Source organism: Miniopterus schreibersii, assembly GCF_964146895.1.
Source record: "Miniopterus schreibersii genome assembly, chromosome: 18".
Lineage (NCBI taxonomy): Eukaryota > Metazoa > Chordata > Mammalia > Chiroptera > Miniopteridae > Miniopterus > Miniopterus schreibersii.
This window is the reverse complement of record NC_138121.1, coordinates 32,962,257-32,989,418: the sequence shown is the minus strand read 5'-3', so window position 1 is coordinate 32,989,418 and position 27,162 is coordinate 32,962,257. Positions and strand designations below refer to the sequence as shown.

The 27,162-nt window shown below is 43.6% G+C and overlaps 2 protein-coding genes across 2 annotated transcripts in view; both read left to right on the top strand.

Annotated features, from left to right (window-relative positions):
- Positions 1–26,538, top strand: part of LPCAT2 (lysophosphatidylcholine acyltransferase 2) — a 56,539-nt gene extending 30,001 nt beyond the window's left edge. The window contains exons 11-14 of the mRNA XM_081119814.1: positions 724–877; positions 16,788–16,886; positions 20,482–20,617; positions 24,373–26,538. Coding sequence (XP_080975940.1) covers positions 724–877; positions 16,788–16,886; positions 20,482–20,617; positions 24,373–24,557 — 574 coding nt within the window. The 3' untranslated portion in view covers positions 24,558–26,538. The remainder of the gene's footprint in view (positions 1–723; positions 878–16,787; positions 16,887–20,481; positions 20,618–24,372) is intronic.
- Positions 11,723–12,629, top strand: CAPNS2 (calpain small subunit 2). Its single transcript, XM_081119815.1, has one exon. The coding sequence runs from the start codon at positions 11,803–11,805 to the stop codon at positions 12,541–12,543; it is 741 nt and encodes a 246-aa protein (XP_080975941.1). The 5' UTR covers positions 11,723–11,802; the 3' UTR covers positions 12,544–12,629.
- Positions 26,539–27,162: the final 624 nt, after the last annotated feature.

Sequence of the window (27,162 nt, the reverse complement as noted above, 5' to 3'; positions counted from 1 at the left end):
TTTATGTGTAATAGAAGGAGTGCACACTTGAGACTTATATAATCTCATACTGACCGGCTATTTCAAGCCAGAACTTAACTGTGTGGCTGGCTACTTTGGTCAGCAAGGTGTTTAAAATTAGTTAAATTAATGTAAGTGCAGACACATGTATACTTGTGACCAGTCAGCAAGGTGTTAACCAGTGTTACCCAAATAAATTTAACAAAAAAGAAAGAATGTGATGTAAGCTACAGTGTTTTTTCTAGTGTTTATCGCCCTGGTTTTTCATAACTAGTATTGGAGGAAGTGTGTAGGGTCTAATGAATCGCCGTGTCCCAACATTTGTGAAATATGAATTTATCAGCCCAAAAGCTCCATGAAAGCAAAAATTGTATTTTTTTAGCCACTTGGTCAGTAAGTACTATTGACTTACCAAGTAATGTTTAGATTTAAATGTGATTTCTTATTTTCTTCTCATGAGTCATTTATTATTCTGCTACATTGCTCTTCTCAGTTACTTTTCTTTCCCTCTGATATTTGGGGAAATTAGTTATACTAATATCCTTTAAAAAAAAATCAGGAGCCTGGATCCATGTTCAGGCTGTACTTTAAAATACACATTTTATTCTCCTTTTCAAACGTAACACTTACAGTGTTTCCCTTAGACAAGTGAAAAAACAGTGTGTATGAAACTGTGGCGCGGGCTGGGAAGGGCCGAGACCACCTGCTTCCATGTCCCCGCAGGTTGGATTGGGACGGCGTCCGCAAGCACTTGGATGAGTACGCCGCGATCGCAAGCGCCTCCAAAGGAGGAAGGATTGGAATCGAGGAATTTGCAGAGTATTTGAAGTTTCCCGTTTCTGATGTGCTGAGACAACTGTTTGCGCTCTTTGACAGGGTACGTTAAAGTGCGATCTCTAACATGCAAACGTTTCTGCCCCCCCCCCCCCCCCCCCCCCCCAGCATGAATCAATAGCGCAGGCAAGAAAAACTTGTTAGGTCAGTTTTCAAAGAAGCAGGGCTGAGCCCATGGTTTAATTGCATGATTTTATTTTTCCCCCTTAATAGTAATAATAATACGTGTGTCTGTGTGTGTGTGTTTTGTAACAGTTATAATGGTATCTGTTTATTTTAAACCCAGGCCAGAAATAAATATTGTGGCCATGTAATCGTGTTTGAAATATAGAATTGGGAAGGTTTCTGTAACTGGCAAGGATTTAAAAATCTACATTATAACTCATATATCAATGACCTGGGCAGTACTATTCTATTCTGAAGGTTTCTGAATTTTGTCCAAAATGTGTGAAAGCCAAATAGATTTTATTTTCAAATAACATTTTATAACAAAGGTTTCAACTCAAGCTTGGCCATTTGCCATGATATTGGGGATACAATGTTCTGCTTGTAACTATGTAAGTACATGAAGCCAGACAACTGAACTATCAGAAAGTTTCCTTAGAAAAGTATATCAAGATTTCAAATTCTCTATTTTTTTAATTTGCTTTTAATATATAAAATTCACTCGCTGGGTTACAGTTGTGTGAGTTCTAACAAATGCATAGAGGCGCGTAATACCACCACATTTAAGATACGCAACAGTTACCAAAAAAGTACTTTGTAGGTATTCTTTTGTAGTCAAGTCCTTCCCCAGCCTCTAACCCCTGACAACAGAATCTGCGCTTTGCAGTCTGGCTTCTTTCACTTAGCACAATGCACTTGAGATTCGGCCAGGTCATTGCATGTATCAACAATCTGTTTCCTTTTATTGCTGAGTAGTATTTCATTGTATGGGCTTACCGTACGTGGTTTATCCATTTCTCAGCTGAAGAGTGTTTGGTTTGTTTCCAGTTTGGGGCAATTACAAATATCACTGCTGTAAGCATAAGTTTTTGTGCAAATGTAGGTTTTCATTTCATTTGGGTAAATACTAAGGATTGTGATTTCTTTATTTTCCCTTATCTGAGAATGACTCTATTTTGCATCCATTCCTGAAGGATATTTTGGTTGCATAAAGAATGCGGAGTTGATAGCTCTTTTCTTTCAACAATTCATGAACGGTGTTCTACTGTCTCCAGGCCCCCATGACTTCACTGCCTTCCTGACTGTTCATCAGGTTTTGACTTTCCTCACCAATCCTCCTGCTGTGGCATTTTATCCAGAGGTAGTTGCTTTTTGTATTTTGATCAGAGTTTCTGGTTGTAATCAGAAGACAAGATAGACTAAACTGGGCTCATCCCATCTTGTCTGAACCAGAAGCCCCAGTTCTCTAGTAACCACTGGGAAAAGATATTTTGCAAAGAAATTATAGCTTAATGACAGAAATCGGGACAGGGCGTTTTTTCTTGTTTCCCAGAGCACCCTAATGTTGCTAATGACTATGCTCTGTGATGTCATAGATGAACTATTTTTTAACATCATGAGGTCAAGCTACCTTCGTCTGTAGGTGGTGCCCAAGCCTCTCTTCTGGGCTTGCTTGCATCATACAAATAATCTTTCCTTGTCCATGAAATGTCCAGTCCTCGTTACACTTTCTAGTAGTACTATTGCGGCACTGCTGTACCATGTGATGAAGATTTAAGGGAAAGGAGAGGAAAATTATTGGCTATAACTGCAAGTTGGAAAAACAGGAACTTTTCACTTGTCCTGAGACTAGTCTTTCTGAGAGATTTATATAGGATGGCTCTAGAAACCATGCAAGTAATTTTAAATAAAGTTTCTGTAAATAGGACAAGAAGGAAGATGGCAGAGACATAGAAGTAAAGACAGAAAAGATGGGGAAGTGGGAAGTGACATGAAACAGGAACCCAGGGGGACGTTTAGACTTCGTGCTCACCAGGATGTTTCATCAAAATTAAAAGTCATGCCCACAGAGGTTGCCCTCTCGGGTGTCACACGGTCATGACTGGCAGTGACAGGGTTGCTGTGAAGCGGTTCTGTCTCTGGATGACGGTGGCACCTGCCACCAGTTGCTCTAGCACTGCTGAGTAAGGGAAAATTTGGGAGAGGGGAAAGGAGTGTAAACCAAGGATTAAAATAACCCCTGGTTAGCCAGGTTGACTCACTCTGAACTTGAGACCCAGCTGGCTCCAGGAGTTAGGAGACTGGTGAGCCTTGGGAGCCGGTGTGGCCAAGCACATTTCCGTGTCAGTTGGCTCACCCATCAGTTATCACCGTGACTTCACTTCTTTGTTTGGTGTGACTTGGCTTTAGATACAGGCCACGAGCCGGCTGGTCTTCATAGCACTTGCCTTTTGATCTCCAGCATACAAGGTAGAGAAATAGTCTGGGGAAGTAATGACGAATGAGTCTGCCCATCTCTTCTTTCCTCCTGTCTTTCCTTTTTCCTCTGTCTGTCTGTCTCCTTTTGTGTTTGTGTAACACACCTGCCTGTCTGTGCCTGTGCAGACTCACTTTGTTTTGAGGAGCCGAGTTGTGCAATTCCCGCCACGCCCTGTCCGCATACCCGCTTCCATGCTAAGCTTGTTTTCTCAGTCGCTGCAAGTGATTTCGCCCGGGAATGTTCGATGGGAAAGACAAGGAAGTAACTTCATAGTTTGTTTCTCTCCCAGTGGCTTATCTTGCTACACTCAGTGCTTAATGAGGGCTGGGGGGAGGGGGAGGAAGGGTGGGAAAGAGAAAGGGTGGGGAGTTCCTGTTGCCCTTTCTGATAGCTATAAATTTGTGCAACGGCTCCCCTAACGCCCTCCCGCGTTCCCTCCCCACAGCATCCTCCTGCCGCCCTTCTTCCCTCTCTCAGTCTTTTCCCGCCTAATGTAGTTGTGGTTGGTGTTTTGGGGACAGAAGACACACTTGAATATCTCTCCATATTTCCTTCCTCTTTCTCTCCACGTACATTCTTGGCTAGTCTACAAAAACATCGTAATAGCTTTTTTTCTCAACTTGTCCTAAAAAATATCCTGTCTATTTAGCTCCTTCTCACATTATGACCTGGTTTTGTTTTGTTTTTAGACTCTCAGGTATTTGATGGCAGGTAGGGTCCGAGAGACAGGTGGCCTTCATGATCCAACACACGGCATAGTCTCTCCCTTGGGATGCTCCCCTTTGGACAGGCCCCATCCCTTTGAGAAGGAAAAAAAAAGACCCTTTTCATCTTTAGGTTTAATTTAGCTTTTTTATTTTCACAAAGGTATACTGAACTCTCTGGATTCAGAGGGTAATTTGGGGTTAGTCAAATGCCCAGATGATTAGAGTTGAGGGCTGAGATAATCCTTTAAAACAGTGTCTTCTCAACATTTTTGGTATTCATTGTTCAGTTTATGAGACAGCCATTTTTACAGTGACAACTGTAAATGCAATGCCCATCAGAAATCGTTCATTTTGTCTTCTGGCATCACTGTGATGGTACCCTGCTGACAGTGTCTTATTTACCTGCAAGACAAAGTCTCAAGGGTTTCAGCACGCGTGGCATCTCTGTTGCTAGCTTGACAGTCTGCCTCTTACCTCGTACAAGTAGCCCAGTTATATCTCTTCTAGACCACGTCTCATGCTACATCCAGCATAATGTCCCATCCGATGCACATCCCCATAGCAGTATGTTACCCTCCCTGGTGACAAAGCTATATTTTCAGGGTCAGCAGACTTCTTCTGTAAATGAGCCAGACAGTAAATATTTTTGACTTTGCAGGACACATGGTCGCAAACTTTCAGAACAACTTGTGCAATTGAATAGAAAAGTTCATTATTGCCTCTCAGAACCATTTCTCTGTTTATTTCTAATCATGGAAGCCATGTAAGTGCCCTGTCCTGACTCTTCGCATGAGCGGCTATCTGCCTGTTACAGCACCCGACCTTCTCTAACAGGAAGAGACAAGCAAGGATGCTTGTTATCTATTATTGGCGCTCGTGATTTAACACTTGAACTAAGACCAAGAACAGGGCAGGCAGGAAGAACTCAGGATGCAGAGACGCATTCATTCCACATAATATAAAACTGTGATAAAAGATCTACAGAAGTTTACAATAGCCACAAATGCCAGGTTGTCAAAGTGCTAACGTGGACTCACACTCTCCTGTCTAACATTTAAACGAAGTGCATAGTAATGCCGGAAGAACTAAGTGCCAGGTAGAAGGCAGAAATGGGAAAAATCGAATTTTTTACAGAATGGAAAAAGTAACCATCTAAATGTTATTTGACTATGGTCTGTTATGAACATAATGGTATTGGTGGAAAGAGAGTGAGCTCATGCCAGACTAAAGCTTAGGAATTACAAATCAGTCCCCCTTTTCTGTCAAAATGAACCACATTCCACTAGTGAGAACTGTGGGAAGATATCAACAAGAGGTGTAGACAGATTGGTCAGCATAAAGATTCAGAGTGAATCCCTTTCAATCACATGTGGAGTAGCCTACAAATTAAGAATGGTCATTATAAGCACTGACTGCAGTCCTCCAACCCAGTCCTCAAACCTGACCAGCAAGCTTTGTTTTCATCAGCTGAACAGGGGTCTGCAAACTACAGCGGATGGACCAAATCCAGTCTGGCCCCTGTTTTGTTAATGAAATTTTACTGGGACACCACCAAGCCTTTTCATCTATGTATTGCCTGTGGCTGCCTATTGCTACAACGGCAGAGATGAATTGTTGCAACAGACAGTGAAATCTTCTGTCCTTTGCATTTCCAGTTCAGGGTTGACATGGAGTATAGTATTCCATAGCTCATGTGAAAAGAACTCATCTTGATTCCAGTCTCAGTTCATCAGCTTTTGTTCTATGAAATCTGCCCTGTAACGTATATGATATAATGAACGGAGAAAGGCTATACCTTTCTGAGTGGGATAGATGAACTTTTCTATTCAGTCGTACATGGGGTCCTGAAAGATTGGTTGGTGGCCCTATAGGTCTGACCATTTCCCTCTTCAATTCTCAGGTCGTCTTAGCTCCCCCGTTGAGTCCATCGTAGTATTTTCTCTCACTGAGTGTTGTTACACTAGAGATGTCCACATAAGCATGAGACTTGTCTGCTTTATTTTTGGCTCCCAAATGCAAGCACACCTAGGAGATGCTTAAAGGAGATGGAAAGGAGACCACAGCATTAAAGCTTAACTTTTTAACTGGAGCAAGTGAGCAATCACTGGCCTCCTCCGGGAGCATGAGGAAGTGGAGCGCAGGGCTTTGCGAAGAGCACATTGTGTCAGACCAATGTAATTTCCTCCCGCGACAGACAGACAGCCCAAGATGGTAAAGAAAAAGGGGTAGGTATTATCTGTATGGACTCTAGAAAGGCTTTGGATTTCATCTAACATGACATTCTCATCAGTAAACTAGGAAGGTCCAGTCCAGGCCGTGCTGCAGTAGGTAAAAACCGCACCCGAGAGAAAGGCTGCTCTCCGAGCAGAAGGCGTGTGTCCTTCTGTGTTTTTCCAGGTCCGGTGCAGTGTCCCCACTGTGGAATTCTGTTTGGAGGTGCAACGTACTTGATAGGTTGCGATCAGAACTACTTTTGAAAACCAGACAATATGTCACAAAGTGGGGATAAGGCTCAGTAATCATGTCTTTAAATGTTGTGGAACTAGACCCAAGATAAAGAAAGGGTGCATTAAATTAATATATAGCATAAAGGGACTTGGGCCTCAGAAGGAAGTAATGCCAGGTAAGAATGCTGCTGCTGTCACAGTTCTGTGGTACACGAAAACCTAGCTTCCCGGGATTTTAGAGCTAACATGACCTTTGGTGTTAAATTCCTCATCTCCCTCATTTTGCAGAAGCCTGCCAGCCCCAGGGAGGAAGTTGCATGCTCCAGGCTGCACAGCTAGTTAATTGCAGGTCTAGGACTAGAACTGCTAGGTCAGTATTCTGTTTACTACCAACTGTCCTGTTGACTTTTTAAAAATAACTTTCTTGAGGCATATTTTACATATGGTATAATTTACCCATTTTAAGCATACATTTCAATGATTATTTTTAGTAAATTTACCAAGTTATGCAACCATCACCATAAATCAGTTTTAGAATATTGCCATCACCCCAGTATGTTTCTTTGTGCCTTTTACTTTTAATTCCTGTCACCTGCCTATTCCCTAAAAAGTTGTCCTGTATTATTCTAGACCTGGTCTAGAATAGAGACCTTCTGTCTCTAGACTTGTCTTTTCTAGACATCTCATATGAATGGAATCATATACTACATGGTCCCTTGTGTCTGGCTTCCTTCACTTAGCATAATGTTTTTGAGGTTTACCCAGGCCATAGCATTCCATGTGAAGTAGCTCATTCCTTCTTCTTGCCAAGTAGTGCTCCCCTATATGGATGTATCACATCTTCTTTAAGCACTCACCACCTGATGGACACTGGGGTCGTTTCCGCTTTGGGGCGATTCTGAATAACGTGGCTGATGGCATTCACGTGTCACTGTTTACTTTTTAAGTTTAATATCGCTTCCCTTCAAATTGAGGTTAAATTTTCCACCGCATGTGGTCTCCTCACCTACCCTTTTTCTCCAGATTTAGACAGTAGAGATCCCCAGACAGTGACCAAAGTTGCTATCAATGTTCTAATAAATAGCCTTAGGGGATTAAGGAGTCCAATGAAGAAAAGGCTTGTTAATCTAATAACAGTCTTTTACGCCGTGACCGTTTATGAGAAACTGTTCGCCAAATGCCCTCCCTCTTCACAGAAAATAAATGAGAGGAAATGGATTTAAACCTCGGTGAAAAACACTTCAGATGGGTATAAGGAGGCACATTTTATATGGCAGTGGCTGCTGTCAAGTTAATTTCCTGTATTATAAAAACAAAGCCCATATAATTTCCTCTGAGAGAAGCTCATATGAATGGGTTTAAATCTGTGTGAGGCCAGATGGTCCCTTGGGGTCCCCTGAAAGGAGGACAGTCCTTTTACGGTGCTTCCTCTTTGTGGTTAAGGAGGACATTTGGCCTTTGGTGTTCCCAGAGGCCGTTTTATCGTACCCATGAGACCCGTTATTGGAGTCATTATGCCATAAAATCAGTCCTCGGAAAATTTTACACAAACCACTGGGTGTGGCAGGAGACACTGCTTTCGCGTCCTGAGCAGAGCAGAGCAGTGTTCCTTAGCGGCTGTTCTCTCCCTAGTCATATTAGAATAGTCATCCGTCAGTACTAGGACTGTGCAGGAATTTCATATCTAGTCTTTTTTTTTTTAACTTCACATCTCTGCTGTCAGTGGTTCCCACCGTAACCGTGAGAGAGACTGTCGCACAGCGGGTCAACCCCTTTCCAGTCATTACTATACTGTCCCTTCGTATCCCATGTCTGTCTGGAGAACTTGACGCGGGCCATAGTGAGGCCTACGCGCATCTCCTCTGTGGGTAAATGCTGTCCTTTCCTTTGCCTCAGCAGAACTCAGTGTCGCCCTTTTGGGTATCCATAATGCTTTGATAATACAGTATAATGTATTCTTAGCTCTGTGACCATTAAGTAATAGCTTTTCCAGGTTTTCTTTCCTCATCTCAAATACTTTTGTATCTTTTAGAGGATTTGCATGGATCCTAAATACCAAAGAATATTATATACAAATGGAATAGTATTACTAGTAGAAATATGAACATGGACTTCGGATCATAAGTACAACTATTTTTCTATGCGTGTCCTTGATTCTTGAGCACAGCAGTCCTGACGTATTAATCTTTGTATCCTAAGCACTGAGCCCAAGTCCGGATACATAATAAATGAGATGGAATTATTAAGGAAATAGGCAGAGGAGATACTCCTATCATTTTTGCAGATTTGAAATTGAGGCCCAAAATGCTAAAAAGTGATAGAATGATTTAGTTATTCCTGACCTCTTTGCCTAAGTTCGCCAATAGAACTTCCAGAGGCCCCTGGAGGATTAGACACACTGCCTCCTGGTATCAAAGGGAGGGTTCCTCAAAGTGTTATCTGGGACTACCTGGCATAGACTGACTTCGGAAGATACTTATTAAAATATAAAATCAAATCTCACAAATGTAATTTTGGGGGGGGGGGGGGAGCCAGGCACATAAAATAAGAACTGAAAGAGACGACAGTACTGCCAATTTTACAGAAATAAAAAGTCTTCTAAGAGAGTACTGTGGGCAGCTGTATGCCAACAGATTGGATAACCTAGATGAAACGGACACATTTCTAGAAACACACAACCTACCAAAACTGAATCGTGAAGAAACAGGCAATCTGAACAGGCCTATCACTAGAAGGAGATAAATCAGCAACAACATAAAAAACACCTCAAAACCGCCCAACAAAGAAAAGCCCAGGACCAGATGGTTCCCTAGTGAATTCTCCCAAACACTGAAAGAAAAGTTAATAGCAGTCCTTCTCACACTCTTCCCAAAAGTTGAAGAGGAAGGAATAATTCCTAACTCATTCTATGAGGCCAGCATTATCCTGATACCAAGTCGGAAAAAGATGCCACATGAAAAGGAAACTATAGACCAGTATCTCCTATGGATATTGATGCAAAAATCCTGAACGAAATACTAGTGAACAGAACTCATCAGCACTGTAAGAGAACCTTCCATCACAGCGAAGTGGGATTTATTCCTGGAACGCTAAGAAATATTCCAGTGACTTCAGACAAGGGAACCAAGACCATTCGATGAGGAAAGAACGGTCCTTTTCATAAACTGTGCTGGGAGAACTGGGTAAACCACATGCAAAAGAATGAAGTTGACCCTTACCTAACACCATATGTAAAAATTAACTAAAAAGAATCAATGCAAGGCCTGAATACAAGAGCTAGAACTATTATTAAAAAGAGCTAAAACTGTTACACTTTGTTCTTAGACAAAAACATAGGGGAAAAGCTTCATGACAGATTTCTCAATTATTTCTTAGATATGACACCCAAAGCACAAGCTACAAAATAAAAATTTGGTAAATTAGACCACATCCAAATAAAAACTTGTGTGCATCAAAAGACACTCGCAATAGAATGGAAACGCAAGCTATGGATGGAAGAAAATATTTACAAATAACATACCCGATAAGGGTTTAGTATCCTGAATATGTAAAGAACTACAACCCAGCAACAGCAAAAACAACCCAGTTAAAAAACAGCAAAGGGCTTGAATAGACATTTCCCCAAAGACGACACGCAGATGACCAACAAGTATATGAAAAGGTGCTCCGTATTGATAATCATTAAGGAAATGAAAACCACGTCACATCCAATGAGGATGGCTATATTTTTAAAATAACACCCCAAAAAAAACAGAAAATAAAGTGTTGCCGAGGATTTGGAAAAATTGGAACTTTTATGCTCTGTGGGTGGGAATGTAAAATAGTATGGCCACTATGGAAAATGATTACTCAAAACAGTAAGAACAGAATTACCATGTGATCTAGCGATTCCACTTCTGGGTATAGATGCAAAAGAATTGAAAGCAGGGACTTGAGGAAATATTTGTAGACTCGTGTTCCCAGTAGCATTATTCCCAAAGCCAAAATGTGGAAGCATCCCAGGCGGCCGCCAGTAGATAAATGGGTAAACAAAAAGTGTTATACACACAAAGTGGAACACGACTTAGCTTTAAAAAGAAAACAAATTCTGACACGTTATGACATGGATGAATGGGAGTTGTTATTTAATGGGGACAGAGTTTTAGTTTTGCAAGATGAAAAATTATCTAGAGATGGATGGTGGTGATGGTTGCACACAATGTAAATGTACTTAATGCTACTGAACTGTACATTTAAAATAGGTTAAGATGGTAAATACTATGTATTTATGTATTTCATTACAACTTTTTAAAATTTAAAAGCCCTGGCCAGTGTGGCTCAGTTGGTTGAGTGTCGTCCCAGGGACCAAGATGTGGCCGGTTCTGTTGCCGGGCCCGGGCACATGCCCGGGTTGTGGCTCCGTCTCTAGTAGGGAGCGCGCAGGAAGCAGCCGATTGATGTTTCTCTCTCTCCCCACCCCCTTTCCTCTCTTTTTAAAATTAATAAAAACACGTATTTAAAAAACAAATTTTTAGACATGACACCAAAAAGTACATGCTGCATGATTCCATTGATTTCAGGTACAACATGAATCTGTGGTGGCAGAAGTCAGGGTCGTGGTGCCCCTTGCAAGAAAGACAGTAACTTTAGGAAAGAGGCACGAAGGGGCTTCTGGGGTGCTGGTGATCGTCCGTTTCTTGACCGGGGTGTGTTCCGTCTGTGAAGCGTTGAGCTGTGCCTTTGTGATTTGTACAGTTTTCTACATGAATGTCACACTTCAAAAAAATATTCCCAGAAAGTGTAGATCGTGAGCCCCACAGCAGACTACTGACTCGGAATCTCTGCATTTAAAAATCCCCCTTCCAGCTTTTCCTGCAGAATGTTGGATTTTGGAAATCTTTGCTGAACAGAGGGGGTTAGGTAAACAGGCTTCCACTGCCCGAGAACCCTTCGGTTCTCCCCTCCACGTGAACATTCCTTAGAGAAGAGTGTCTTGCTTTCCTTGGGTCAGTCACTTTACATTAGGAAAACGCGCGTCACCTTTCAGGTGCCGAGGGCGGGCACCACTGACATCAGTGACATACAGAAATGGATCGTTTACATATTCATTCCCAAGTATTACTGCTTCTAAGTTGCCCTACATACTATCGTTTATGAATATTTATTAGGCATATGAGGAATATTTATTAGAAGAGCCCCAGGTTTTATTGAGGCCCCCTAAAAAACGGCAGGTGCTAGGACCTAACGGCATTTAGGCCGTTTGAGTGGGAGGTGAGACATCACACCGTGGGGCGTGGTGCAGGGCAGGCAGGTACAGAAAAGCCAGTTCTTCCACATGTGAGCGCCACAGACTCCATTTCAGCTCTCTCCATCTATCTGCAAGGCTTCTGCAGCTTGGTCAGCTGAAAACATGTTTCTCGCAAAGGCGTTTTTGGAAGGAGCAGATCGGGGTCTTGGGGAAGCCCTTGGAGGCCTTCTTGGAGGAGGCGGTCGGAGAGGAGGACAGGGAAATGTTGGAGGGATAGTTGGAGGAATTGTGAGCCTCATCAGCGAGGCTGCAGCGGCTCAGTACACCCCAGAGCCGCCCCCCACCCAGCAGCATTTCACCACCGTGGAGGCCAGCGAAAGCGAGGAGGTCAGGAGGCTTCGGCAGCAGTTCGCACAGCTGGCGGGACCGGACATGGAGGTGGGCGCCACTGACCTGATGAACATCCTCAACAAGGTCCTGGCTAAGCACAAGGACCTGAAGACCGACGGCTTCAGCCTCGACACCTGCCGCAGTATCGTGTCTGTGATGGACAGTGACACGAACGGGAAGCTGGGCTTCGAGGAGTTTAAGTACCTGTGGGTCAACCTGAAGAAGTGGCAGTGCGTGTACAAGCAGTGGGACCGCGACCGCTCGGGCTTCCTGAGGGCCTCGCAGCTGCAGAGCGCCCTGCAGGCCGCAGGCTTCCAGCTCAGCGAGCCGCTGCACCAGATGATCGTCCGCCGCTACGCCGACGACGACGGCTGCGTGGATTTCAACAGCTTCATCAGCTGCCTGGTCCGCCTGGATGCCATGTTCCGTGCCTTCAAGTCCCTGGACAGAGATGCAGATGGCCTGATCCGGGTGTCTATCCAGGAATGGCTGGAGCTGACCATGTATTCCTGAGCTGGACCCTCCCGGGGGACGGGAGCCGCGCTGTCCTCGAGGCCGCTGCTCCCGCCCCGTCTCGCAGCGGCCCTTCCCCGGCGACCCTCCCGCAACCCCGCATGTGCCTGGACTTGCGCTGCTTTTACCGCTTAATTAAAACAGATTTGCCGTGAGAGGTGTTGTGAGTGGTTTGTGCATTAGCCCTCTGTGATGCCCGATTTCTCTGGACTTACAGCCGCGATGGGGTACAGGGTGGAGCTCTGACAGTGAGTGTGAATAGGCTATTGCTCGTTTTCTGAACGAATTCCAAGGAGCAGGGAATCTGTTGTTGTTAACAATGAAATTTGGAGGGGGAGGGAGGGATAAATCAAGAAAGCCCTTAGGAGATATAATTTTCCCTTTTAAAAGGTGGGGAGGAGGGAAGTTCAGAATCTGTTTTTCCTCTTAATGTTCCATCTGGTATTTGCATTATATAATCAATCAATCAATAAATAAGTAAATAAGTAAATAAGTGTAAAATGTTTTCCTGGAAACCTGTTTAACTGTATAGAAATAGGTTCAGGAATGTGGAATGACGCAGTTTTATATTAAGGGTAGTATTGTTTGTTTGGTTTTTTTAATGGTGGAGCAGCTATCTGAAATTCTAGAATGCTTTAGTCGTAGAAAAAGCATGTAGCAATTTTGTTTTGTTCCAATACATGTGTAAAGAGGGTCAAGGGCTTTGAGGAATGGAAGGGTGTACCATAGTCCAGAACGTCTGGCTGCCACGGGGACCAGCGTGATCCCTCTGGCATGCACTTCATGCGGATCAGGCGTGCCAAGCTCCCAGCCAGCTCTTGTCATGTCTTGCCCTGCCCTGGAACAAGGAATATTTTTGTTGTTGTTGTTCCTCTCTGGAAACCAGGCAGGAAAAATTAAACAGTGACTAAAAAAAAAACAACTTACATAAATCGTAATCAGTTCGATGATATATATAAAGCAATATAGAGCTATGTAAATGTCAATCCTACCGGCTCTTCAGTGCAGGCTCCCAGCCCTGGTCGGAACTTACGCTCACGGGGGGGCTCTTGAGGGACGCTGATACCTGAGCCCCCCTCCAAATGAGTTAACTAAGACTCTTCAGAGGTGGGGCCCAGAGATGAGCATCTTTAAAGCTTCCCGGTAATTCTAAAGAGCAGCCCAGATTGACAGCCATGGCTTTAAAGAAAGGCTGTCACATAGTAGTTTGCAAATGCCTCAGCCCAAACTGAGGCCCAGCAGTGGTCAGTATTGCCAGCGCCCAGAGAAGGGCACCCCGAGAAACTGACACCCCAAAGCTAGGGTGGTTGTGCCCTTCTCGTGCATGGCCCTTGGTGTGGCTTTATCATCCCGATTCTGGCGGTGATAGCGGGGCGAGCAGAATCCAGAGTCCAGCCCAGAGACTCGGAGAGGCCGAGGCTGCAGGTGCTCGGTTCTCCTGCCTGACCGCCACTTGGTTACCCCTCCCGCTTCGCTGGTTTTCAGTGCATTTTTCCTCGCCCAGGCTACCTGGGAGGATCCTCCTGAGTTGGAAGAGAAAGTCTTCCTTCCTCTTTTGATTCATTTAGAGGAAAGTTGTAACTGTGGAGATGATGTAACTGGCCTGTGGCCAGCCCTCAGCTGCCTGTGGGCAATCCACGGTGTATTGGGAGAGGGTGGCATCGGCCTCTGCTTTCACCATCATCTCCGTCACATAGTATCTGTGAAACCGCATGCATATAATTCTGCACTGGGCCAGGCACACAGGTCCCACCCACCTTCCTCAGCAGGCTTGTCATTTAAGCCTGGCCGGGTGCGCTGCTCAGACCAGGTGTGGGTGGACAGGCCTGAGGCAGCTGCCAGCAACCACAGTTAGCATCAGGATCTCTATCTGAGAAAGCTTACTCATGCGCCAGGCACGGGCGTAGGGACACAGCCCGGGTGGGGAAAGCTGCCAGGACGCCTTGTAGGAGCTCAGAGCACTGTTATAGCGTAACCTCCCCCGCCATGGCTGTGGAGAGGGCAACGTAGCGTACGTTCCCCCCTTTCATTTTAAATGTTTTATGAAAGTTAAGACAATTATCTCACACGTGGGTGATAAAGTATTTCTCTCGATCATTGAACGAAGGGATTCCCTGCTCTTACGAAGTTACCTACGTTTTTCTTCTTTCTCTTCTCTTCAGAGATCAAAAAACTTTGTATTTATACAAGCACATCTTATGACCAAATGTTGTATAAAATTTGTGCAAATAACCTCAGTCTCTAGGGCAGATGCTACAACGTTAGTCCAAACTCTGGATTTGTCTGAGTAACCAAATCTTTGGTGTAGAATGAATAATTAAATTTCTTCGTTTTCATGCAATAGTTGATGTTTTTAAAGGCACATTTTCAATGTGAAAGGGAGTATTTTCCTGATGCCTTTTAAAAAAAAAAAAAAATTGCCATTTCTACATGGGAGAATGCCTATAGCCTAAGATGAAGGCCTTTGATTCCTGTAACTCCATCCCATTATTTTAAAATTTCTAACATTAAACAATGCAATCAGTATAGTAAGGTGAAAATAACATACATTGATAGAAATATGTGAAAATGCACCTTCTAATTTTTAAATTTCAAAATACCCCATATGATTTTGAAAAACACCTTTATCTAATTTTAATCCACTGATTTCTACAACCTATAGCAGCAAAAAGTACTGTGTGCTCTGCACCTAAGAACAGCAAATCTCCAAAAGTAGTCAATGTTTGTATATTATTTTAAAGGCCACTTTTAAAATGGTTTTTGAGTAATAGTGCATGCGTTTTTACAAGTTGATTTACATAGCAGCCTCGGTCAGAAATCTCATCAGTAGATTGCACAGCTCATCCATAGTGGGACCTTAGAAATATGTTTGGATGTACCTGTTGATCTTAACATGCTCTTAGAATTACTCATTTCCAATGTTTTCCTGTAATGCCACGCGGATAAAACAATTTCATTTCTAGAAAATTGGTAATACGATTAAGTACATTGAGGAGAAATATACTCTTAATGAATATTCAGGTAAACAGAATACCTCTTCCCCGACTCTCCTGGATAAGAGTCAACTGTGTTTGAGTAACGACACTCCTTTGAGTCTGTAGAGTGTCTTCAAAGACTTGGAGCCGTTTTCTGCTGGCTGCTGCAGAGTCGGTTCTGTTTTATGTGGAGATTACACTCTTACTGATGCCAAACATTTGTTAGTCCATCAAGTCTGCCCGAGCTTTGTTGCTACTAGTTCATTGTTTATCTGGGAACTCATCGCTTGGCAATTTTGCTGCCACAGTGATTCTGACACCTGGGATTGTAGTCCTAGTGCTGCTTATGGTTCCCTTGGGTCCTCTCTCCCCCTTTTTCCCCCTCTCCCATCTCATTTTACCTTTCTGCTCCCCTCCTGTCCTTCTTTGTCGTTCTCTCCATCTCCTCCTTCCGTCTTCCCTCCCTCCCTGCCTCGCTCTCTCTCTCCTTTCTGCCCGTTCCACCCTCTCACGGGTCCTGTCTAGGGGAGTCATTGATGTTTAGGAAAACGCTGCATCCACTCAGCTGGGGTTAGAATTCCCAACCCCTTCTCTTAACGTTGCCATCATGAAATACCTCCTGGGGTGTATAGATCCTAGGGTCACACTGGTTAGGTTTAGTTTCCAGAGACTTAACCGTGCGGGATCTTCTGGGGCCTGGTACCACCAAGGGGCCACTGGAGGGGCTCGGATTTGCGCCCTTGCTGCTGGTTTATTGCAGATTCAGCCTGGAGGGAAGAAAGAACATCACTGTCATTGGTGCCTCAATTGCCCTTTTCCCCTCCCTTCCATTTTCTACAGGTAGAGGGTTGCTTAGTGACCCTTTAGTGACCTGCTGGTGTTGGCCATCATGGCAGGGCCACTGTCAGTGGTGGAGGGAATGAGTCAGCCCCCCCTGGGATGAAAGTCCTCCCCAGAGGGGCTCCCATCAAGGCTGAGCTCAGGAACCACCCCGGGTGCCACAGAGCCTCTGTAAATGAGCCTCAGTGATAAAATGTGTGTATTTACTGCTAAGCAGGAATACCGTTTTCTTCCTCGTGAACTGGGAATGGGTGGGCCACCTGCCTGCTGTTCCGCCTCATTGCAAACTTTTTTCCAAATAGGCCCAGCTCGCGGTGATGTTGAGCTGCGTGGCAGAGCCGAGCCGAGCCTCACCTGTGGGCTGCGGTTAGTGGCGCGTCAGGCGTCAGCCGGTGGCCCTGCTCACTGATGTCCCCCATCCTTTCGCAGAACCACGATGGCAGCATTGACTTCCGGGAGTACGTGATCGGCCTGGCTGTCTTGTGCAACCCCGCCAACACCGAGGAGATCATCCAGGTGGCATTTAAGGTACTGTCAGCCCCACTGAAAGCATCTTGCTCTGCCTCGGAAACAGGTGTTGACTCTAAGTGTATTATTTGAAAATCAGTGAATCTGTTACATGAGTTTATAGATCTGCTGTGACAGGTACACGAGGCTAATGCAATTAAGACAATTGCTACCAAGAAGAAAAGAAACACAAGCATCAGTTTAAGCAAAAAAGGTCTTTGGAAGCAGTCCAGGTCTTGGCATCAGAACCAAACAGCAGGTGATTTCACAAATTAGCTTAAAAAGTTATCTCTTTTCTGCCTCCCTATTTCCAAGCCCCAAAGTGGGGTTCATAAATAAGCACCACCTGTCCCTAGTCACCCTAATTTCTCACATAGAACATTTGGATCTGTCCTCGAATCTCGCTGTGTGTGTCCGAGATCGGTTTAGAGGTATTTTCCTGATGGCGTTTGCTTTGTTGTGGTGGTGCCGGTGAACTCCATCAGGAATGTCCCCCTGTCCTCCCTCTGTGTCTTCCTGCAGTATGATATATATCTTCACTGCAGAGTTGAGGGACAGGTGATTCAGACCGTGGCCCCAGTCCCCAGCAGAGCCTGATGGAGGTTTGAATGATGAGGACCCCAACGTCATTGATCACTTCCATATGCAAAAACAGAGGGAAGAGTGCATTCCCGAAGTGTGTTTTCGGTTCTTCTGAGTTTAAGGGGGCTTCATCTAATTAGTATTTAAATAGGATGCTCCCCTCAGAATCCTAATCTTGTAAGGTCTGCGCTCAAGTAAAGCAAAAACTCCATCTCCCTCCTGTCTTACCAAGCTGTGGCTGTTGATCTTATCATTCGACCACGTGGTGGTCTCCTTGCTTCTGTTCACGATGACAGCTGGAGGACCTCCTCTGTTCCTGTCTCCTCTCACTTCTTCCTGGTGACAGCTGAGAAAACAGTTCCCCTGGAACCACAACATGTTCCCCCCCCTCTATTATCTAGAAAGACTCTTCCAGAGCCCTCTCACAGCTTCAAGACCACCAGGGTAGCCTCAGGAATGTTCACGTCTTCTATCCTTGACCGAGGAGTCCCCAAGTTTACTTTTTATGTCAGATTGGTTTAGATTGAGTTAACTGTGAGGCCTGCAGAGAACCTACGTAGTTGATGCTTAGCAGATGGTCAGAAGGCAAGGGCCAGAACTTCTTCCAAGTTTAAAACTTTCGGCTTTTACGGACTTATTCATCATAAACCCTAAAATTATACCCATAGCTAACTTATTCCGATCCAGATATTTCTGTTTCTGTTTTAGGAATGTATGCGTAATTATAAGTTTAGTTGGGCAAATGTGTACTTTGGTTTTACCAATGAAAGACCTGATAAAGAATGTAGCCCTCAGTCACAGTAATTACTGTTTATAAAGGAGTCTTGAGATTTTGTCTAGCCCAGACCTTAGTTTGGGGGACAGGGTGAGGAAAGAAGGACCTAAAACTATAATTAGACCCCTTTTCAGTAAGGCAAGGGTCATGCTTTATATTGGTTATTTTTTAACCTTGGATGTGTTAGAAAATATTTTGGCATACTTTATATTGATATGTGTATATATATGTATGTATATGTATGATCCATTCACATTCTTTTATTAGGGTAGCACTTCACAGCTAACGTCCCATCTTTGGTCTCATTTCTTCATCACAGTGACCTTTACAGGTAGAGTATTGGTCAGAGTTCTTCAGTTGTAGCAATAGGCATGGACTCTGGCCCAGGGGTCAGTTGTGAGGACAGGGACTGGGCTCCAGAAACGTCTCTGCACTCTTCCCTGGGCACTTCAGTGAAAACAAGCAAAGCCCAACTCTGTTCATCGCTCCCATTCCAGGGAGGGTCCAAGTGGTCTTGGGCCATGTCTTGGGCAAGACAGGATGTTTTTGATTAATTAAGTGTTCCACAGTGTTCTACACAATGGGGAAATATCACTCCCCCAAAGGAAACTTGGGCGTTAAACTTCCTACCAGAGTCTGAGATTTACGTTAGGTCTGGGAACTTCGTAGCAAGGAGACTATTGAGAGCGATGAGTGATTGAGGGAAATTGCGTGTTTTAGTGACGGGAGCCATCTGGGGTAGTGGGACGAAGGACAGATGGAGAAGTGAAAGTCCCCAGTGTGGACACATATGGAAGTGAGAGCCACCAAAGACCAAATGAGGCAACAATTTAGACTGTTGGATGAGTGGGTGAGAATTGTTTAGGATGGAAGACCTTGGAAGAAAGCATAGAGCTTTAGGAGGGCAATGGGGCTGCACCCTGGCAGTTACCATTTGAACTCTCAGGTCCATAAAGAACCCTGGGCTACAGGTAGGGAAAACATTAGGGAAAACATGCTAATTCACTTTTCACTCTCCAACTTACCTTAGCCCCCAGCAGGGCCGGTGCTGAGTGGTAGACAATAGACTAGAAGTCAGCACTTTGTCAGCTGGGGCAGCAAATTACAACTTCACAGTATATTTTTCTCCTCCCACACTAATGGGCAATTACAACACTGTTCTATACTTGCTTATTTATTTTACGATCATCGCACCTTACCTAAGGCCTGGGTTTTCTTCCTGGTTTTGTTCATGTATTTGGTCAGAAGTGGAGACTTTAACAGCAGGATGTGTAGATATTACCTGCCTGGATGTGGATCCCAGCTCTAACACTTACGAGTTGTGTGATCTTGGGAAAGTTACCTGATTTCCTTGTGCCTCAGCTTTCTCATCTGTAAGATGGAGCTAATAATGACACCCACCATACCTAAGCCTCTTGTAAGGGTTAAATGGGTCAATACATATAAAGGGATTTGAATACTTATGATCAGTGCCTGCACGGAGTTAGTTTTTATATCGTTAAAAATTTTTAATGCCCAGGAGAAGATTTTGAAAATGGGATATTAATTATCCATCAGTTGTTCTGTTCTGCTGCTTGACTTAAAAAATCCTTCCATTCTATCACTACTGACCTCTAATTGATATGCAAGTCTTGTCTTTGCTTCCTTATAAATTCTCCCCTTCCTGTGTCCTTCCTGTTTTTCCACCCCAGACCTTTAATTGGTTTTCCTGTCTCTAGTTTTATTACCCTCCTGCCCCCAAGGCCTCCTCCACACTTGGCCTCAAAGAGCTCGTCAGTTCACTTGTGATCACACCACATTCCCAACCATCATAGTCCTACAGGGTCGGGTGAGGCATTACATTTCCATCATGATCTGATTCCTGCATGTCCTGTAGTCTCCTGACTTGAGCTCCAGGCAATTACCCACCAGTTCTGGTATATTCCGGGACTCTCTCTTTAGGACCTAAGACCCAGCTCACCTGCCACCTCCTCTGTCCAGCCTTCCCTGACCTCTTCACTAAGAGTCCTTTTTTTGCCTCCACAAGACTCCCGTGTCTTTTTGTCCTTTGCACTGTGGTAGCCCCTATTTTAATTCTGTCTCTTTCCACCACTCATCTAGAAGCATTGCTAGGGCTGCAGACGCCATCCTTTCTCCAGGAACATATCCCCGGCCCGGGCGCAATGAGTGTTTGAATTACTCAAGAGTTTATTTCCCGAGATTATTCCGCACGCGTGCTGCTCTGAGGGAGCTCTTCCCTTCTGCCCCCTGTCCCCGCAGCTCTTTGATGTTGATGAGGACGGCTACATCACAGAGGAAGAGTTCTCCACCATTCTGCAGGCTTCCCTCGGAGTGCCTGACCTTGATGTTTCTGGCCTCTTCAAGGAAATAGCCCACGGGGATTCTGTGTCCTATGGTGAGTAGGCAGTTTGGCTCCTGACTCAGTTTACAAGGAGTGCATCCAGACTACGGATTGACGCTTATCCAAGAGTGTGGTTGCCCTCCACTACGTATATTAACAATAGAAATGAGGATGATGATAGTAATAATGGTTGTAGTGGTGTAATGGTAGCAGCTAATTAGTGAGGACTTACTATATGCTAAGTACTCGCTCAAACATTTTCTATATATTCACTCATTCCTTACAACAAGCCTATCTAATCAGTCCTCTTTATTATTCTTATTTTACGGAGATGCAGAGAATTTAAGTAACTTACATAAGGTCATCCAGCTAGAGAGTTTCAGAACCAGGATTCCAGAACCAGTGCTGCGTGGCTTTAGAGCCCGCACCGTCGGCCTGCACCCCTGAGTGCCTCTCGCATCTCTCGGATCCGCTGTCAGCGTGGCCAAGCAGCACTGAGCGAGCCAGCCCACGGCGGTAACCGCGGTACGGAGGTGTGGGCTGAGGCACCGACCATAGTAGCAGTAGCTAAACCCTCACTGAGGCTTACTGTCAGCAGCGGCGGTAAGCTTGCATGCTCACTGTCTCATGTCGTGTTGATGGCACCCCCGGGACGGAGGGACTGTGGGGAGGAAGACCTTATGGCCAAATGGCAGGTCGGTCCATCGGTGACTAACCTTTCTCCCAACGGCTCGAGGCCTCACATCAGAACAAGTGCCGTAGGGCAGAAGGATGGTGCCTCAGTTTCCATCTATTTCACAGTGCGGTCATTGAGAAACACTCCACAGCAGAGTCCTAGGTGACTGTTTCCCCGCCTTAGCCTTGACCTGTCACAGATGTCAGGCCGGCGTATGTCCCCCAGTCTTTTCCCTTAGGCTGGAAGAGGAGATCTCTTAAGTGTGTTCCGAGAGTTTCAGCTTAACTTTTGTGGGATGGGGCAATTAGATCACATAACTTCTCTTACTCCGTTTTTAATTACTGTCATTTTGGCTGCCCTTTATTCTATTTTAGGTAATTAAGTGCCTAGGGCACTTAGTCTATTAAGTTAATTTAAGAAAACAAATAAAGATGGAAAGAGGGGGAGGAAGGGAAGGAGGAAGGGGAGGGGAGGGGAGGGGAGGGGAGGGGAGGGGAGGGGAGGGGAGGGGAGGGGAGGGGAGGGGAGGGGAGGGGAAGGGGGAAGTATGTACCAAGGTAAAACTTACAAGTTATGAACCCCATGCATACTCATTCTCTGACCATTTTTCTTTTATAATTAGGAATCTTTATTATTCTGAACTACCATTTTTTGAAAAATTATTTGGAATAACTATTTCAATGGAAGCTAATACTAAAAATTATTTGTAGGTAGTAATAATTTTGCCTGTTGATTTTAATAATTTTTTAGGGAAATGGGTGTTGTTTGGGGGAGTTCAACCTTATTTTTCTCAGAATACACAGAATATCTCCCTTTTCCTGATGGTGTACCAGCCCACATTCTTTTTTTGCAGGAATGTTGGGGATATTTAAGTATTATTTCATAAAAGAACAGGTATTGAAATGTATCATGAATATGACCTTTTAAATTGTTTAACTGTGATCATTTAAATTGTTTTCGTTCTTGGTTTTCCATTAGCCATATTAATGCCCAAATTCCACTTAAAATTAGTTCACAGCACTTCTTCTACAAATGAATTGCCCTTTAATTCCACTGACATCCCCAAAGAGGACAGAGACCTTGATCTTTTGAACAGAGCATAAGTCTTGAAATTAAAGCTCTTGGTTTCAGTAGATCAACCCCACTCTCATTTACCTTAGAAGTCACCTAAACTCTCTGTGTCTCCGTCATTGAAACAGATTCATGCAGATGAACCTTTATTTTGGATGTTAAGAAATTACAATCCGTAGCTTACCTAATTTGAATTATAAAGTGGTATATGACTGCAAAATAACGTTGCAGTTGCAAAGAATGGTTCAGGCTCCATCTGGCGATTTCCTAGTCGCTAAGACCTGTTTTATCTTTAAGAGTTGTTAGGTCGTCTGACGTGCTGTGAAGTAGGCCCTTGGTTATCACAGGATTTAAAAGAAAATAAATGGATAGAAATAGGACATTGGGTTGAAATCCTTTTTTTAGAGACCCACACAGCAAGCTGATTCAAAGACCAGGTTCCCTTTGCTGTATAAGCCTCATAAACTTTACTCCGTCCAAATAGAAAAGGGTAGAAAAATTTCAGAATTGAGGGTAGCATCATATTTTAGAAAGTCCAGGTTATTGGAGGCTTGCGGTTCAAACGCTGATGGTTAACTTGGTAAGCCTTCTACACCTCTACCTCAGCTCCTACATCTAAGACACCTGAGATAAAAAGAGCTCAGCTGCTCAGAGGGGCTTGTGTAGGACTATTATCTATTGTACACTCTATTTGTTTTTTTACGGATCATAAGTCGGGGCTCAGCTTTTCTAGACTGTAATATTTCCATACCAGAGTGAAGGGTTAACATAGTTTGAAAAAACAGTAATGGAAAGTTCCTGGGTAATAGAATTTTTAAAACTTCTTAATTACAAAAATAACACACCCAGAAATACAGAAAACTGAATACAACATCAACATGGAGCACATTGAAGTTTTTTATAAAGTGAACATTTGTGTAACTACCGCTCAGGTCAAGAAATAGAGCCTTTCAAGACCCCTAGGGACCCCTGGGTGCCCTTCCCAGCTGCAACCCTTCTTCTCTCCTGACCTGACTCAGAAAGGAGTCTGCATCGTGCTTTACTTTAGCACTTCACCACAAAAGGACACATCTTTAAACAGGGTATTTCCGTTTTGCCTGACTTTTTGGAATTTATATGATAGACTCGTGCAATAGGTGTTCATTTGTATCTAGCTTTTTTCATTTTGTTGTTGTTTTTCAAAATGTTGCATATGCCCCCTTTTTTCCCCATTGACGCCTTCCTCTCCCCCCCCCCCCCCCCCCAGGCCTTCACCACACTCTTGTCTGTGTCCTTGGGTTGTGCATATGTGCATATAAATTCTTTGGTTAATCTCTCCCCACCCACCTTCCCTCTGACATTCGTCAGTCTGATCCGTGCTTCCACGTCACTGAATCTATTTTGTTCTTCAGTTTATTAAGTTCTTTAGATTCTACATATAAGTGAGATCATGTGATTGATGTTTGCCTTTCTCTGCCTGGCTTTTTTCGCTTAGCATAATACTCTCCAGGTCCTTCCATACTGTCCCAAAGGGTACAAGCTCCTTCTTTACAGCTGCGTAGTATCCCATGGTGTGAATGTCCCACAGCTTTTTCATCCACTCATCCACTGATGGGTGTATCTGGCTTTTTTCATTCAACTCTGTGGCTTTAAGATTCACCCGCATTGTGGCAACACAGCTGTCCATTCACTTTCATTGCCATATTGCATTATGTTCCCCAAATATGTCACAATTTATTTAGCCACTTCTACTGTTGACAAACATCTGAGCTGTTTCCATTTTTTGCCTATCATGAATAATGTTGCCGTGGACATTTTCATCCGTGTCTCCCAGGACACAATAGGCACCAATTTCTCTAGGTTACATACATTTTGGGATAAAATTAAAGGGTCATAGAACACCCATATCTTCACCTTGACCAGATCAGGGAAAAACTGTCTTCCAAAGTAGTTGTACAGATTTATGAGGGTTGAGTAATAGGATTTGACAATAATTATGTTATTAAAGTCATATGTTAATCCATGTCCTGCCAAAAGAAGATTCACCTCAACTTATTGGATTTTGTTTCATCCCTTCCTCCAGAGGAATTTAAAAGTTTTGCCCTAAGGCATCCGGAATATGCGAGGATATTTACAACGTACTTAGACCTCCAGACGGGCCATGTGTTTTCACTGCCAGAGGAAGGCCCCGCAGCTCCCTTCGTGGCAAGTAACAAAGTCAGCCCTGAAAGTCACGACGACAGTCCCTCAGACAAGAAAGATGACTGAACGCAGGAAGGGGAAGGAGGGGCTTTGACTCGAGATTGTGAAGGCATTTATCGATACCACTGTAAATATGATTTATTGAATAATGATGATGTGTAAAATGGAAGGCTTTGCCCTGGCTGGGTGGCTCAGTTGGTGGAAGGCCACCCTGTGCATCAAAAGGTTGTGGGTTCGATTCCTAGTCTGAGCACATACCTAGGTTGCGGGTTCAATCCCGAGTCGGGGTGTGTGCTGGGAGCAACCTATCAATGTTTCTCTCTCACACTGATCTCTCTCTCTCTCGCTCTCAAATCAATAAATACATATCCTTGAGTGAGGGTTAAAATAAGAAAATGGAAAACTTTTTAATAAAAATGATAGATTTCATTAAGACGCTTTTATTTGCATTATAGATCAATTCATTGTTTCTTGTTCTGTTGTGCTGTGCTGATTGGTTTACTGGTGATAAGCATGTTTTTGCAGACTGTCCAGTTTAATTTGCACACCCAAAGGAATGAAATGCTCTCACTTACTGAAGAGCATTAGTCAGCACGGTGAAGAGTTTTCTAAGGGAAAAGTTCTATTTTGTTATCTCTCACCCCTTTCTGCTCTTGAAACAAGAATGAAGGGTCAGGGGAACATTGCCGATTTTTTTACCTTTAACTTTACAGATGCATCTTTTCCCATTTCCTTTCACTGGATCACTGAGCTCAGTGAATTAATTAGAAGAGACTCTTAAAAGTTCCTGTTCTCTTCAGCCTGCGTCCCTATTGTAGATTTCCTTATCCACCTGCTAAGGGAAATCATACCCTTTTGCATGCTCTGCTGATGTAGAACTTTGTTTTACAGAAAACAGCTGTGGCCAAAGGCTAAGTGGGAATTGCCTAGTGAAGGTAACATTGATTGTCTAATGAGAAAATGAATTGTTTGCCATAGAGTTTACTTTAATTGGAGTTGGATAGTTCAGAATGTAGCTCTTGCCCAGTAAAGGAATCAGATTTGCTGTACTGATGTATTAGAATTCATAATTTTACCATCCAGCTGGGAGCTTTATTTTGTTATGTGTCCACTCAAGTTCTTTAGGGCTTGTCTGAAATATCGACAGTACAAGGAAAACACAAAAGGTCCCAAAGAGTCACCAAAATCTAGGGACTCCAAAAACCTAGCAACCCCACATTTAACCTGCAGGCAGGAATCTGGCAGTGACATTCATCCATTAGGTTAATCGATAATTTCCCTCTAGTGCCATTTTTATTGGATGTCACACATGTATACATATTGTCAATATTGTTTACGTTTGAAAATTTGAACAAAGAACCAATTTTTAAATATAATGAACAAAATTACTTGTTTCAAATTCTGAATTTAGTCTTTGAATTTAAACTCTTTGTTTTGGTTAAGCTGCTGAATATAATGGTGATTCACCCCCCAGACTAGTTTTTTAAGGCCATTTTTGAAGTTGAAAGTCTCATAAGAGAGGTGTTGGCATTTATATTTAATCAAGAGTCATGATTTCAAACTAGCTCTACAGACTAAACACTTACTGTGTTCATTTAATGAGTAACTATGTATTTGGATAATTGCTTACTAAAAAATCTCTATAAGTATATATAATTGTTTGCTTTTTATATGTTTGAAAGCTAGGCAAAGCATTGAATGAGCTGAAAAAATTGGTTAAATAATTAGGAAAGTATATGTTTACAAGAGTGTTTTGTCATCTGCAGTGGAATGTATGTAATATTCAGGTACCGTGATTATTTTTTATCATAGAAAAGCCACATGTTAATCCTATTAGTTATGAGAAAGGGGCATTGAAACTTAAAAGCTTTCTATGAGGCTCTTGAAAGGGATCCTGTTGTCTTCCGGTTGTAAAACAATATTTTATGCTCTTTAATTCCACTTCTGCCAATGTACTATTTCTATCTTATTACGTTTCTGAACAAACAGAACTGCTACATAAAATCTTGGCAATTAAAAAATTCTGGTTTTGCTGTTTTGTTTCAGGTGTAATGGGCCTTTTTAATACTGTGGTTTGAATTTATTTGCATATTTATGAATGCTATTAATCACTTTTGTTTGCATTCAAGCTTCAGGAAATGTCAGACATGATTTTACTCTAATGAAAAACCTCAGATTTTCGCCAAAGTAGCAATATTTTGTGTTCCTAAAAAAGGCGGCTCTTGACCAGGGTGTGCATGAGAACACAAGCGAGGCCTCTACTTTAGGCCGCCTCAGCCAAGGTTTCTTTCAAAGAGGCTTTTCCCCTGGGAGGGTATAAAGTGAGGAACTGCAGTTCATCAAATCAGTTAAACGCACCGGTTTTATCTAACAGTGCGAAAAAAATAAGTTACTCTTTGAAAGAAATGCTAGATGCTGAGGCCGATACGCCGTACGGAGCTGCATCGGAAGGGCCCCGTGGGGAGCAAGGGCATCCCGGGCGCGCAGGGCAAGCTGCTCGCGGGACGGTTCGCTCCCTTCTGCCGCTGCACTCAGAGAGTTCTGGAAGGCTGAGTGCCAGCTGCGGGGCACCTGCGACCAGTGTCTAACAGAGGCCTCCCTTCGGAGGGCGCCGGCCTGCTGCCTGGTGAGGCTCCGCAGCGCAGGCTCCGGCTCCCCTCCCGCTGTCGCA